This window comes from Acipenser ruthenus, chromosome 2 (assembly GCF_902713425.1).
Source record: "Acipenser ruthenus chromosome 2, fAciRut3.2 maternal haplotype, whole genome shotgun sequence".
Classification (NCBI taxonomy): domain Eukaryota; kingdom Metazoa; phylum Chordata; class Actinopteri; order Acipenseriformes; family Acipenseridae; genus Acipenser; species Acipenser ruthenus.
In genome coordinates, this window is record NC_081190.1 from 61,607,487 (window position 1) to 61,623,476 (window position 15,990).

Genomic DNA, 15,990 nt, shown 5'->3' on the forward strand with positions numbered 1-15,990 from the left:
AGGGGGGTAAAACAAAAAAACAGAAGGGAGACCACATCAAAACAAGGGCAACAACTCAGGTAAGACCACTATTAAATGTATTTATCTTAATGCTAGAAGTCTCAGAAACAAAATGTTAGAACTTGAAGCTACTGCACTAACAAGTAACTACGATGTGATAGGTGTTACAGAAACTTGGTTGTCTGAGAGTGATGGAGACGAATATAATATTAGGGGGTACACACTATATAGGAAAGACAGGCAGGACAGAAGAGGCGGAGGGGTAGCGCTATACATAAGAAATAGTCTTGAAGCCCAGGTGTTAAATCAGGACAAAGAAAACAATGCAGAATCAATATGGGTCAGAATAATGGACACAAATTCAAAGGGCATAATAATTGGAGCATGCTATAGACCGCCAAATTCAGACGCTGAGCAAAATAATCTGTTGTACAATGACATTAGAAATGCGTGTAGAAAAGGAGAAATCATACTAATGGGGGATTTCAACTTCCCCTCTATAAAATGGGAAAACCCAATGGGGGGCATGACGGACGAAATTGCAATGGTGGAAATGACAAATGACTGCTTCCTAACGCAATTTGTCAAGGCACCGACTAGAGGGGAGGCATGCCTTGATTTAGTCTTTTCAAATAATGAAGACAGAATAACTAAAACAGAGGTCAGAGAGCCATTGGCAAACTCAGACCACAACATGGTCTCATTTGAAATATTTTTTAAAACCCCAAAAGTAAAGACTAAAGCTAAGGTTTACAATTTTAGAAAAGCAAACTACGAAGGTATGAAATAGAGACTAATAGAAGTAGATTGGAGTAAAATAGAGAAAACATCCACAGAAAAAGGATGGCTGTTTTTTAAAAATGTAGTACTAGAGGCACAAAACAATTACATCCCAAAAGTAGACAGATCTAAATCCTAAAACAAAATGGTCAAAATGGTTTAATAGATCAATTAAAAAAAATATTCAGCGAAAAAAGGCACTTTATAGAGCGTTTAAAAGGGACCAAAAACAAAGCACACAGAAAGAGTACTTGGAACTGCAAACACAAGTCAAAAAGGAAGTTAGAAAGGCCAAGAGAGAGATAGAAATCAATATTGCTAAGGGGGCTAAAACCAATTCCAAAATGTTTTTCCAATATTATAACAGCAAGAGAACATTCAAAGAGGAGATTAAATGTCTAAGAGACACAAATGGCAAAATCATAGATGAAGAAAAAAAAATAGCAAATATATTAAATGATTACTTTTCACAGGTTTTTACAAAGGAGGACACGGACAACATGCCCCACATGTCGACCTGTTACCATCCGATTTTAAATAACTTTAGCATAACAGAGGCAGAAGTGTTAAAGGGACTAGGAGCTCTTAAAATAAACAAATTCCCTGGGCCAGATGAGATCCTCCCAATAGTACTCAAAGAAATGAAAGAAGTTATTTACAAACCGCTAACCAAGATCATGCAACAGTCTCTTGACACAGGGGTTGTACCGACAGACTGGAAAAATGCAAACGTAATACCGATCCACAAAAAGGGAGACAAAACCGAACCAGGTAACTACAGACCAGTAAGCCTGACTTCTATTATATGTAAACTTATGGAAACTATAATAAGATCCAAAATGGAAAATTACCTATATGGTAACAATATCCTGGGAGACAGCCAGCATGGTTTTAGGAAAGGGAGATCATGTCTAACTAACCTACTTGACTTTTTTGAGGATGCAATATTGAAAATGGATAATTGCAAAGCATACGACATGGTCTATTTAGATTTCCAGAAAGCTTTTGACAAAGTCCCGCATAAAAGATTAATTCTCAAACTGAACACAGTAGGGATTCAAGGAAATGCATGCACATGGATTAGGGAGTGGTTAACATGTAGAAAACAGAAAGTACTGATTAGAGGAGAAACCTCAAAATGGAGTGAGGTAACCAGTGGTGTACCACAGGGATCAGTATTAGGTCCTCTGCTATTCCTAATCTACATTAATGATTTAGATTCTGGTATAGTAAGCAAACTCGTTAAATTTGCAGACGACACAAAAATAGGAGGAGTGGCAAACACTGTTGAAGCAGCAAAGGTCATTCAAAATGATCTAGACAGCATTCAGAATTGGGCAGACACATGGCAAATGAAATTTAATAGAGAAAAGTGTAAAGTATACGCGGCGATCTGATTCAAACATTCAAAATCCTAAAAGGTATAGACAATGTCAACCCGGGGGACTTCTTTGACTTGAAAAAAGAAAAAAGGACCAGGGGTCATAAATGGAGATTAGATAAAGGGGCATTCAGAACAGAAAATAGGAGGCACTTTTTTACACAGAGAATTGTGAGGGTCTGGAACCAACTCCCCAGTAATGTTGTTGAAGCTGACACCCTGGGATCCTTCAAGAAGCTGCTTGATGAGATTCTGGGATCAGTAAGCTCCTAACAACCAAACGAGCAAGATGGGCTGAATGGCCTCCTCTCGTTTGTAAACTTTCTTATGCTCTTAATTCTTTTCAGCCTCTCCATACTCGTCGATCATTAGTGGACAGATTTTAATCTTGGGTCATCGGTTAACAAAACAGATGCCCAATGACAGCTGCCAGAGAAACTGTAGCTCATCTTTTTTACCTTAAATCAGATTCTCACAGATTTGTTCACTTATGGTGACTCCAGTTGTCCTGTAGTGTATATTTAGCCCATGTGCAGTGGTAATTCCTCGGTGCCATATTGTGGTGTGGTTAACCTTGCAAGACCTTGTTCAGGGCGTCTTGTGCACAAACCTGTGGTTTGATAACTTGCCCACAGTCAGGAACTGAAGGGGTCACACCAGTTGACCAGCTACATGTCTCTGTATCCCTGGATTCCACCATTTTGAAGAGCTGTGACAGTCTGGACTACTCTTAATTAATTATATATATATATATATATATATATATATATATATATATATATATATATATATATATATATATATATATATATATATATATATATATATATATATATATTACGCTCATAGTTTGTTGTATCCACGCCAAGAAAATAATGGTATTTTCCTGGCGTGGATTCTGATTCATGATTCTTGTGAACTTATTTCCATCTAGTATTTTGGACATTTTAATTGAAAGGTACAGATAGCATAGTGTTGATCATTAAAAGCTGTTAATGTTCATTACCTCTTGCAGGGCTATGGATTTCCAGTGACAGGGATATAGTGGATGTCACACTTGGTTCTTTAATTGTATGTCTAGTGAACCATTTATCTAGTCCAAGTGATAAAGCTTGGTAACCACTTTCTTTAACACTGGCTTTTGAGAGCATATGATTTTGGGCAAATGTGGAGGTGACTGACACCGTACGTTTGTCAGACATTTTACAGGTAAATAAAGTGGATGTTGATCATTTCGTAAAGGAATGAATAAAATAACAAACCCAATTGAAAAGACAATTGTAAATATTTGTGTTGACATGTTTAAAAGGGGTTCTAAATGGGATCTAGCGGTTGGTCCTGAAGAATTGCCGAAGTAAAGACTGGAGTGGTAACTAATGTCGGGGATTCCTGTTTAGGTTGGTGCTTGCATTGTGAACCCTGAAAACAAGATAGTTGGGATTGGCTACAATGGGATGCCGAATGGCTGCAATGATGACCTTCTCCCCTGGGCAAGGACAGCTACTGACAAGCTAGACACCAAGTATCCATATGGTAAGCATTTTTAGTTGTTATTATTAAAAACTACTGGGCATTACTTAAGTGTCAATGGCAATCTAAACATTGTTTTAAGTTAAGTCTTACAATACTGCAGATGCTGATAATTTGTTTTCTCAACGCTTGGCATGTCTCCCTGCTTGTCCCTATTGATTGAGAAAGTGAGTGATAGAACAGGAGGTAGCAACAAACTGAATGGTGAAACGTGTGGCCTTAATCTGTATCTTTCTATATACAGTGCACTTCTCTCCAAGAACTGGTATTCATGATTCAATTTTCTAAATATCTTGGTGTCTGTGAATAGATAATCTATTCAAATACTGTAAAGCCATAAATATTTACAACCAAAATATTTGGCAAGTCACACCCATAAAACCTTTTTTGCTCCAGAAATGTTGGCGACCTGTTGCAATATATGAAGTATGTATTGTTAGTGGAATTTGATATTTGTGCCAAAAATGTTTTGCAGTATTTCTTTTTTTTCATAGGCATAATAAAAGGCTTGTAAATATTTCTGGCTTTACAGTATATTCAAAATATTTAAATGATCAAGCAGTTTTTTGGGGAGCTTTTTTTTCTTTTAGAAAAGTTAGTTCTACATTGGTAGTTAATGGATAGTTGGGCTACCATTGGTGTAGAATGGGCTATAAATACTGCATTTGTGAGTGCTTCATTATTAAAATCTATATTAGAAAAGGAAACGATTTTCTAAATCAGGGATAGCAAGATATTCAGTGAGCAGGATTAAACAGGTACCAAATGAAGAGATTGCAGTGATATCATACTCTAACTAGAGGGTCATTCCACGCCAGCTCAATCAGAAAAGGGACATTTCATTGCTTGTCTGTCACAGATTTTCCTAGAAATTTTCACCTGGGGGTTTTCTGACACGCCGAGTTCAGAAATGATAGCCATTATTTTTTTTTTAATGTCTCCTTCGACCTGTGACCTTGCAAAGGTCAACCTAAAGCGAGAAAGGGACCTTGACCAAAAAAATCACCTGGGTGCAATTTAGATGCTACCATCATGTGTAGAACCTTGTTCTACTCGTAATGAATAGGGCTTTTCAGAAAAAAAAGAATACTTTAGGAGCACCCTATTCACTTCTGGCAAATTGCCAGAGGAGGGGTAGTAACAGACACCATTTTATTCGAACATCAGCCTAACCCTTTACCCTGTAGGGGATGTGGGTCCTAAAATGCAAGTATTGCTGTAAGACCCTTAGGTACCAGTCTTCCAAATTCTGTGAAAAAACATTTGGTTTCAAGTCCCACCACTGGTCATTAAACTCCCTTGAAATTTGAATTTTTGCTATTTGTAATAACTTGCGTGGGGGGATAGATGTTGATGATCTACAAGCATCAAGCAAAATATTATGGTATCCGGGGATTTGGGATTTTTGGCATATTTTTGAAGTTGCATTTGTCATGCATTCAAGCATTGCTTATGGCCACTTTGGTGAGGCTAAAGTGCCACATAGTTATATCCAAACTGGCTATTTCTTCAACGTTGCATTCTCTGAGGATTGATCTAGAGGAAAAAGTAACAGTATGTGCTTCCACTGGCACTAGCTTGGAGCTGAGGGGTTATGAACTTGCACGGGACTTGGGACTTCTTTGTTACGATGACACTTTTGAAACTACCAAAACCTTACTTAGTTGGGTTTTAAAAACTAAATTCTAGGGTTTTTCTTAATAAATAAATATCTTCCCTGTTTACACCACCATTTAAATACACCTGTCTCTGTCATCGAAGACCTCCTAAACTAAAGACTTTCAGTTGTGCCTGAAATTGACTGATTGGCTAGCATGAGAATGCAGCAAATGGCATTTTCACAAACGGTTGGTCAGTCAATCAATTATCCGCCTAGGTAGGCACCACAACTTATAAAAAATAAATAAATAAAAATAAAAAACTTTACTATCACTTTGGGTTTTAAAATCCAACGAAGTAAGGTTCTGGTAGTTTCAAATGTGTAATCATAGCAACAAAGTCCCAAGTCCCATATGCAACTAGCACCCTGTTAGCTTACTGTAATAAGGTCAACATTCACCATTGCATAAAGTATATATTTTTCTTTAAATCCACAATATGTTAACTGTGGACACATTGACATTACTACCATACCATGCAAAAGCCTATAATACAGAATTTAAAATGGGTTTCACCTGAAGAGGGTGCTGGTTCCACACACATTCAGTATGTAGCTTGATTTGAGATTCCAGTGCCAACAAGTCTTTCTAAGCTTTTTTTATATGAAAACCTTTTTTTTTTTTTTTTAATTCACAGTTTAGACTGTGCAGCAGCATATTTCTGCGTGACTGATTACAGGCACAGTACTGGCATAGTGTTGAGGGCATCATCTACAACTGTGCCAGCACTTACTTGGAGTCAAAAATCTCCAGAAGATAGACTTGGCACATTCTTTATACACCAGATGCCTGTGTAAAACAATCCTTTTAGAACAGACGGGTTCAGTAACGGTGAGAATCTGAGAAGTTAAAGTATAAGAGGATTTGTTTGTTTGATGTTTTGCTGGTTCGTTTAACCCTTCTGTTCAGTTGTGAAACTACTGTATGCAGAGCTTGTGTTAACATAAGGACATGATCCAGGTGATTTTCTTTGCGCCGACAACTTCCTATTGGAATCTGAAGCATGCTGGATATTGTTCTGCTCAATGCGGTAAATGTAATTTTAGGAGCAACACATTTCAAGCTATGTTTTAATTTGGAACCCACAACAACAGTGTTTTTTACCCAATTAATAAAACCCCAAAAATACAGCTTTTTGTTTAGCACCTCAGTCCCAAACAAATAATTTTCTCAACATATTGCCGTGCCATCTCCTCGGCCATCTCTCAAGTTAATTAGAGATGAAAGACTGAATAGCATGGCATACTGTATGCTAGTTTGTGAAAGACATGATGCACCACTCCCAACCGCTCTCAGCCTGGCAGTTCATTGTTTGCTGCCGAGAGTACACCTGTTAAAGTCAAAGTTGAGGCAATTGGGCATGAAGAGTCTTGCATTAAAAACAGAAATGTGTGTGTTTGATTTAGAATAACAAAGCAAGAACATGTTTTCTTTGAGGAGAATTACTAAATTGGAATATAAAAGTTAGTAAGTCAGTCCTGCAGTCTCTTTTATCAGATAGTGCTAGTGTGTAAACCTACAGTATGGAGCTCGAAACAAAGGAGACTTTTGAAAGTAATTGAATCCAATTTGAGCTATTTTTGAAGCGCTCGGATACCTTTTAACAATAGTGTGGTAACAACTTGCACTGACAGACACAGCTATGGCATTCACATACCTGACAAGACCGCAACCACTTAAGAAGGGGCTCACTGAAATTGTGCTCTTATCATTTTGTGGGTTTGCCGGTGCAGCTATTTACATTTTGTATGTTATGTCAAAACCAAACCAAAAAAAATCTGAAGTAGTGCAATGCTCTAACCTTTTGTTCTTATTGCTAATAAAAAAAAAACAATTTTAAAGCCTTTTTTCTTGTTGAGCATATTGGCAATGTCATTTAAAATGTCTTTGTGCTACTTTCAATATCTCTTCCTTCAGTGTGCCATGCAGAGTTGAACGCAATTATGAACAAGAACTCGGCGGATGTGAAGGGATGCACAATCTACGTTGCCTTGTTCCCTTGTAATGAATGTGCAAAACTCATCATCCAGGCAGGTGAGAAACCCAGCGTGATAGTTCTGGCACTTTTCTAGTGCAGTGTGTTCAATAACTCATTACAAGGGCTATTTATTTATTGTAGGATTCACTTTTTTTTCTTTTTTTTTACAGAATTCATTGCTTTATTTTGTCCTGACAAGACACCCATTTCTTGCCAGAGTCTTTTTTTTTTTCTTCTCTATCCCCCCCCCCCCCCCCCCGAGTCCAATTGCTTTGTCTACCTTTCCAAGAAAGTACTTCATTTAGACTTGCAAGTTTCTACTTTGGGTGTCAACAAACAAGAACAAACACAATGCAGGTCCCAAAATTAACGAAGGCCACGTGGCAATTGCTGTAATGCCCGATCAAAATGTGTATTCACGGCCATCCTGTTTGCAGGGCCCTTTCAGCTACAGAAACTAGAGACACCTGCATTGGATCCAAACAATAACGTGATTACGTGGTTTGCATGGCTGTCACATCAGGGGTGGGTGGGGACAACAAACAAACACAACGAACACTACCCTTTCAAGCACAAGGTTAAAGTATGAAATGTAACCATTACCATGAAACCTGAATAAGATAAATCAAAACTGCTTGCATAGCCTGTGATGCAGTCATGGCCCGTCCACTTGTTACAGGGGTTCCATGTGGTAACAGACAAGGCAGGCTCTCGGCTTAGCCTTGTAGCATTCCAGTCATTCTGCAATATTACCCTTGCGACGGCTTTGGTACACTCATCCATACGGTAATGGCTACATTTTGTACTTGAAAGGGAGTTAAGTTATCATCAAAACCCTGGTTCCCTGAAACAGAAATGTAACCATTAACCTTCAAGGTCGCTACGTCCATGATTGCAGCAGGCTTTAAGGAAAATGGCACAGAGCTTTGTGAGCGCAGTACTTTTAGGCCCTCTGTGGCGTGTTAAGACTGCGTCAAAGGCTCTGCGAGCACCTTTGATATATCTTATTCAGGTTTCGGGGTCTTTGGGAGGTAAATATCCAGACGGTAATGGTTACATTTCTATTTCAATAACCTAACAATTTCTACCGAGCAAAATAGCGCCGCCTCAGAGTCCAGAAAAAAAAGTAGAAAGCTTTGCTCAATCTGCAAACAAATGTGCAAAACTTGATCATTTTTTCAGGTCAGTAGTTCAGAAATGTTTATGATACTCACTTGTATGGTTTTCTTTCAGGTTTTAAAATGTTTTTTTTTTAAATATGCTTCAGTTGCCATTATCCCCTTAAAGGGATTAATCTCTTAAACTGAAAGAGATGAATCCGTTAATTACGTGTTAATGAGTTTTCATTGAAACCTGTACAGTATTTTGCAAATTTATTTGCAGATTTAATCTTCTGAAAGTTGGTAGCTTTATTCATGCATGCAACACAGTGGCTTTGATTTTGTGTGTTACATGGGAGAATGAGATTTTTTAGTTTAGTTTATATTAAACTGAGTAGAATACATGCTATTACAATTGAACAAAAACGGTCCCATGGATTGGCAATTTAAAAGCCAATACCTGACTTCAGCGCAGGGAGCTATCTCCTTGCAGGCTGGAATCTACAGCTCTGGCCAAAGTTTGACATCACCCAATAGAATGAACTAATTTTTCTTCATAAAGTCAAATGAAATTAAGGATGTTAAATTTGGGCTGTGTCTTAAATTCGGTACATACCGCTTTGTAGTTTTCCTTTGTACTTTATGAAAAACTGTCACATTTTTCAAATTTGTCACTTTGAAATCTAACATGAAATACTATACTACTAATGGCTTCTGGTAGACGTTTGTGATTTTATTTTGTAGTGCGTTTTTTTTTTTTTAATACAGTTCTGTCTCGATTCTAAAATCCTAGGTGATGCCAAACTTGTTATTAATTAAGCTTGTGTGTTTCTTTCTGTGGTCAATAATTAGCTTTATATATGAATCCTACACTTTGCCGTCAACAAATGAAGGCCATTTTGACCTTGCCCTTTTTGTTGCCAATTTAGAACTCAGACAATGCATTTAATTACTGTCCGTTTTGTTCTGCTAGATCTTATGTTTACTCTGAACATATTAAACAAGTAAAAACTGCTGTAAAAAAATAGCCCCATAGGAACATGGGCTGAAAATGTGCAGCTCCCAAAATCAGACACACATATTTTTAGATATTGTGCTTTTTTGTATCACTGCAACATATTCCAGGATCTGCAAAAAAATATATATATTCTGATTCAAGCTCCAGCTGCTTGGTATTGAAATACAAGGTCTTTGTAGGCTGCATATTGAAATGGGGTTGGAGTTTTACCCTCTAATCACACAAACTTGCATAGCTCCCCTGTCCTACACAGTGGGGGTAGAAAGCTGCATCTCTGTGCTGTCACTTCATTAAGCAGCATCTCCATACTACTTTTTCTGTAATGTTGTCTCCTCTGTCCTGATAGACGCTTCGTAATGATAGAAAAATCTGTTGAGGTACCCCTCATGTAATCTATAAGAACAAATGCGAATATAATGTAATTTTATTAATTTATTTTCATAGTGAATCCATTTGTATCAGCATACATGTAACTGAAAAACACCACAGGCAAATGTTTTCATGAAAATAATTGATAGCTACTGTGTGTGTGTGTGTGTGTGTGTGTGTGTAATTATATATATATATATATATATATATATATATATATATATATATATATATGAGGTCAGCACGGGTAGAAAATCCGGAACCATGTACCTGCCATGAAAAATACCCGGATCAAGGATGAGCAATACTTGAAGATAATATCCTTAAGGAATAGAAAGCAGACAAGCGTTGAATTGACAACAGAACTGGCAGAAGCCACAGGTGTCATTGTCCATCCATCAACAGTCCAAAGCATCTTTGACCATTGTTCCATAGTTCAATTTCTGTGTTGTGCATATTTTAGCCTTTTAGTCTTGTTCACCTTTTTAACTTTAGAAATTTAGAGGTATTCTTACTGCAACACATCCTTTATGTCATGATTTCAAGAGTGACCTTCGTACTGTTGATTTGATGGACAACGACACCTGTACCTTCTGCCAGTTCTGTTCACGTGTTGTTCATCCTTGTTAGACAGCTTTTTGGATCTTCCAGTCCTGGGTTTGTCAATTACAGATGTTTTTCTGTACTTGTTGATTATGCTTCGGATACCACACCTTGAAAATCAAGTGATGCAAGCTGTTTTACTCAATGTTTTTCTTTCTCTATGCAAGGTTGTTATAATAGTAGAAAATACTAGTGGAGGCTTTGAGAATTGTTGATGCTTTTCAGCATGTAAGTGTACATTCTTTCCTTTTTAATTTCTTTACTGTTTTTTCTTAAACATACCACAGCGGGGATTAGTGTTGGATAATTTATATGTGGAAACGGGTTTGTTTTTTGTGTTTGATCAAATGATTGTTTACAGACGTGCGCTCGATTGAGACTTGCTGCCTGCCTGCCTGTCTTGTATGCATCCTCTGTGCGTTACCATCGTTGGTAGCGTCACATGACCCGTTTGTTTACTTTTTGTTTTGTGTTTAATAAATCCTGCGCGCCTGTGCCCATGTCTCTGTTTTGCAATGCGGTTACCTACACATGTGACACAAGTACCTTGTCACAGTTTAAATGTTGGTCAATGTGAAGGAATTTTCATAAAAGTACTATATATTGATGTTCAATTCAAATTTCATTTTGTTATTATTCTGATACAGAAAAATGCCAAACCTTATTATAGTGAACACCCTGATATAACGAACATTTCTCCAGGTCCCATGGGGGTTTGTTATAGTGAAGTTAGCGCATATATATAAATAAAATTAGTGGTGGGACAAACATGGTCTGAGCAATATATTTGTTAGGAAATTTAGAAAAAGCCATTAAATTATTTTTTTTTTTAAATTTAGTCGTTGCCAATTATTTTTTATTTTCTCCCAATTTGGAATGGCCAATTTTTTAGGCTCAGCTCACCGCTACCACCCCTGTGCTGACTCGGGAGGGTGAAGATGAACATACGCTGTCCTCCGACGCATGTGTCGTCAGCCGTCCACTTTTTATTTATTTATTTATTTTTTTCACACTGCAGACTCACCATGTAGCCACCTAAGAGCTACAGCGTCGGCGGAAAAACACAGCTCACGGGCAGCTTACAGGCAAGCCCGCAGGCGCCCGGCCAGACTACAGGGGTTGCTGGTGCGCGGTGAGCCGATGACACCCTGCCAGACCTAAGCCTCCCTCCCCTCGGGCGGCGCTCAGCCAATTGAGTGCCGCCCCCTGGAAGCTCCCGTCCTCGGTCGGCAAAGGAATAGCCTGGACTCGAACTCGTGACGTCCAGACTATAGGGCACATCCTGCACTCCACACGGAGTGCCTTTACTGGATGGGCCACTCGGGAGACCCCGAAAAATGTTATTTTAAGTGAAGAGATAATCGGGGAGTATATTTATTGCATATGACATTTTAAACAAAAAAAACTGAAAAACAACAAAAACACAGCACTTGCATGTACTATTGACATTACGGCAGTACTTCAGACCTTTTCGTAACTAACAAATACCAACCAATAAAGAAATTTAAATATATTAGCATTTTGTTCGCAATGCGTAATTCAAGTGCCTTTATAGAATTTAAATAAACTCACCCTTGTGTTGTTCACTTTACAGTCCAACAGAAAATAATTAAAAAAACAAAATCAGAAAAAAGACAGAATTGGTGTTACCGGCTGCTGAAAAAAACCTCTGTGACGGAGTTGATGTTGCCTGTATGCATAACATTTCCCTTGCAAATTGGGACAGTGTTGGAAAATGCGAGGCATGTTGCTTCCACCATAAGAGCGGGTCTTCTATGACAGATAGTTTGGGTTCTTGCAAAAAAATATCGTACTCAGATCGGTTGTCCACGGTGTCCGGTTCCTCACCTACGTCCCCAAATAAACTGCTGTAGTCGTGGTTTGCTTTCTGTTGGCCACGGCGGGTATTTTCTGAGGTAATTACGTCAGTGTTGCTGACAGAAGTCAATGCCCATGTTGTCTCGCTTCCTAAATCCAAAACCGCACCTGAAACCGCAGGTAGAGCAGTATTTGCCAGCTCTGGGTTGCGTGCGCGTAATCTGGACTCAGTTTCTCTTCTGGTTTTCTTTTTTTTTTTTTTTTTTTTTTGGGCAGAAAGAAACTTAAGCATTTTAAATTGGGGACTGAGAGCAACTGTTTGCACTTGCACAGAGGTTGGATTGATATTGTTAAGGAAACGATTCTCCAGGTCAGTTCTGATCAAAGTTTTGTCTGTCTAACAGCGGGTGAATCACTGCCTTCTGGTTTAATTTTAATTCAGCAATGTAAATTCTCGCAGCAGACACTAACAGTAGCCTATTACTAAAGTTATTTTCCCCTTCACTTTACAATGCCATTTCCACATTTTGTTTTATTTGAAGTGTTTTAAAGTTAAATTTCAGTTTTCATTTGCTTGTTTGTCTATAGCTACTGTTTACTGTAAAGAAACTGCAGTGGCAGAATGGAAGGGGAAAAAAACGTTATCAACTTTATCTACTATATTATGGGACTAAACAAAACATTTAACTAGAAATGCTATTTGGCATCCTATGTTTTGTATTAATTCACTGGGGTAAAGTGGGCCTACACAACGTATTCTTTACTCCTGGGATATTGTTTTACTTTACGTTTTGTAACGTCTTGCTGTAAATTAAAGGCACACACAGGGGCCATGCCCCCAGCCCCTGCTGCTACGCTGTCTCTACCTGCTTTCTGACTTGTTTATTCTTGAAATAAATAGTACATAAAGTTGACACTGCATTTTATTTATTTATTTAATTCCTTGCCATTTGCCGTTTCTTCACAGTAAACAGTGGCCATAGATACGTTTCCATAAACTAATAAGCTTAACAAGCAAACAAAAACTGAAATTTAAACTTTAAACACTTCAAGTAAAACAAACGTGGCAAAGATAGTTGTCCCAGCACACACACACACATATTATAATGTGTATGTGTGTTTATATGTATATGTGTGCATATACAGCTCTGGAAAAAATTAAGAGACCACTGCAAAATTATCAGTTTCTCTGGTTTTACTATTTATAGGTATGTGTTTGGGTAAAATGAACATTTTTGTTTTATTCTATAAACTACTGACAACATTTCTCCCAAATTCCAAATAAAAATATTGTCATTTAGAGCATTTATTTGCAGAAAATGACAACTGGTCAAAATAACAAAAAAGATGCAGTGTTGTCAGACCTCGAATAATGCAAAGAAAATAAGTTCATATTCATTTTTAAACAACACAATACTAATGTTTTAACTTAGGAAGAGTTCAGAAATCAATATTTGGTGGAATAACCCTGATTTTCAAGCACAGCTTTCATGCGTCTTGGCATGCTCTCCACCAGTCTTTCACATTGATGTTGGGTGACTTTATGCCACTCCTGGCGCAAAAATTCAAGCAGCTCGGCTTTGTTTGATGGCTTGTGACCATCCATCTTCCTCTTGATCGCATTCCAGAGGTTTTCAATGGGGTTCAGGTCTGGAGATTGGGCTGGCCATGACAGGGTCTTGATCTGGTGGTCCTCCATCCACACCTTGATTGACCAGGACAACCTTGTACTTGGCCTGATTCATGCCAAAGCTGCCCGATTCCAGTCTTGCTGAAGCACCCCCAGATCATCACCGATCCTCCACCACATTTCACAGTGGGTGCGAGACACTGTGGCTTGTAGGCCTCTCCAGGTCTCCGTCTAACCATTAGATGACCAGGTGTTGGGCAAAGCTGAAACATTAGTATTGTGTTTAAAAATGAATATGAACTTATTTTCTTTGCATTATTCGAGGTCTGACAACACTGCATCTTTTTTGTTATTTTGACCAGTTGTCATTTTCTGCAAATAAATGCTCTAAATGACAATATTTTTATTTGGAATTTGGGAGAAATGCTGTCAGTAGTTTATAGAATAAAACAAAAATGTTCATTTTACCCAAACACATAGCTATAAATAGTAAAACCAGAGAAACTGATAATTTTGCAGTGGTCTCTTAATTTTTTTCAGAGCTGTGTGTGTATATATATATATATATATATATATATATATATATATATATATATATATATATATATATATATATATATATATATATATATATATATATATATATATATATATAAAATATAAAGCAGCTGTTCCTTAGATTATCCTCAGTTTTCTGACTCCAGTAGTTGTGCGTTCAACATGCTGCTTTCTGTGCACTTAAAGTATGGGATAGGTGGCGCTCTGGATTTATTTCTTGATGTGCAGTGCTTTTACATCGAGTGCCGGTGGTGCTATTCCATGTTCAAGTATTTTCCTAGACGAATACTTGTGTGTCTAGTCAGCAGAGACAATTCTACAGTATGTTACCTTTTAAGGGTTTACCTACATACAATTATTAACACTTTTGAATGCATTTGATACTTGTTAGTTTTTGTTTTTATATATTTTGAGGCGGTTAATTGATCAGGGTGGTTATGTGACGGTTGGATATGCGACGTTCCACTGTATGAACATTTTATACTGTAGAAACAAATGCCTTTACAATTCCTGTAGTACAATTGGCCAGCAGTGTGGAGTAGTGGTTAGGGCTCTAGACTTTTGACCGGAGGGTCGTGGGGACACTGCTGCTGTACCCTTGAGCAAGGTACTTTACCTAGATTGCTCCAGTAAAAACCCAACTGTAAAAATGGCTAATTGTATGTAAAAATAATGTGATATCTTGTAACAATTGTAAGTCGCCCTGGATAAGGGCGTCTGCTAAGAAATAAATAATAATAAAAATAATAATCATTGTTGTTTTAGCCCTGTAAGCTTGTAAAGGGCAGACAAGTACAATACATATTTTACCCATGACAGTATGTTGTTGTATGTGTGTGGCGGAGTGTCCCGCCCCTATTTATTATTATTTGTATTTTTGTTTGCGGCGCGGGTAAAAGCGCCGCGTCTTTTATTGTTATATTTAAAAACCTCGTGAGGATGCATGGCTGATCAGCTACTGATTATTTAACTAGCTGACAGTCATGCATCCTTACCAAACGCGTGCAGACTCTGGCCGGGGGATAATAAGATAATTACCAACTAGTTAAATCCCTCGGCCAGAGTATATAAACCAGCAGCACTATGCACTCGGGGTGTGGAGTGTTCGAGAGTGGAGAACGGGAGAGAGAGAGGAAGAAAACAATTGCTAAAACGTGCTGGAGTATCCAGCACGAAACTTACTTGTTTGTTTATTCGTTCGGCCCTCGTGCCCTTTTGTTTGGTGTTTTGTTAAATCTTTTGTTTTTGTTTTGTTTATTAAATACGCTGAGTGCACCAGCACTCAGCTTCAACCGCCCATCCACTGTTTTGGTTTGAGTTACTTCCTGGTCCGTGACGTCATCCACATCACCACTGCGAGCCAGACTGCCACATATGGTGTCAGAAGTGGGATAAACAACGCCTCCAACAGCCGGACCAGGAACAGCAAAGCAAGTTTTTTCGTGTTCGTTTTTTTCAAATAGTGTTTTTTGTGTTTGAAAAAAAAAAAAAAAAAAAAAAAAAAATGGATGAAGTGGACGCCTATATGGAGAGGTGGCATGCGCATCAGAGGGAGTTGAAGGAAGGA

The 15,990-nt window shown here is 38.0% G+C and overlaps 1 protein-coding gene across 1 annotated transcript in view; it reads left to right on the forward strand.

The window, feature by feature from the left end:
* The window catches only part of dctd (dCMP deaminase), a 76,308-nt gene that overhangs the window by 39,422 nt on the left and 20,896 nt on the right, over window positions 1-15,990 (forward strand). Inside the window, exons 3-4 of the mRNA XM_058998602.1 lie at window positions 3,559-3,694; window positions 7,267-7,383. Coding sequence (XP_058854585.1) covers window positions 3,559-3,694; window positions 7,267-7,383 — 253 coding nt within the window. The remainder of the gene's footprint in view (window positions 1-3,558; window positions 3,695-7,266; window positions 7,384-15,990) is intronic.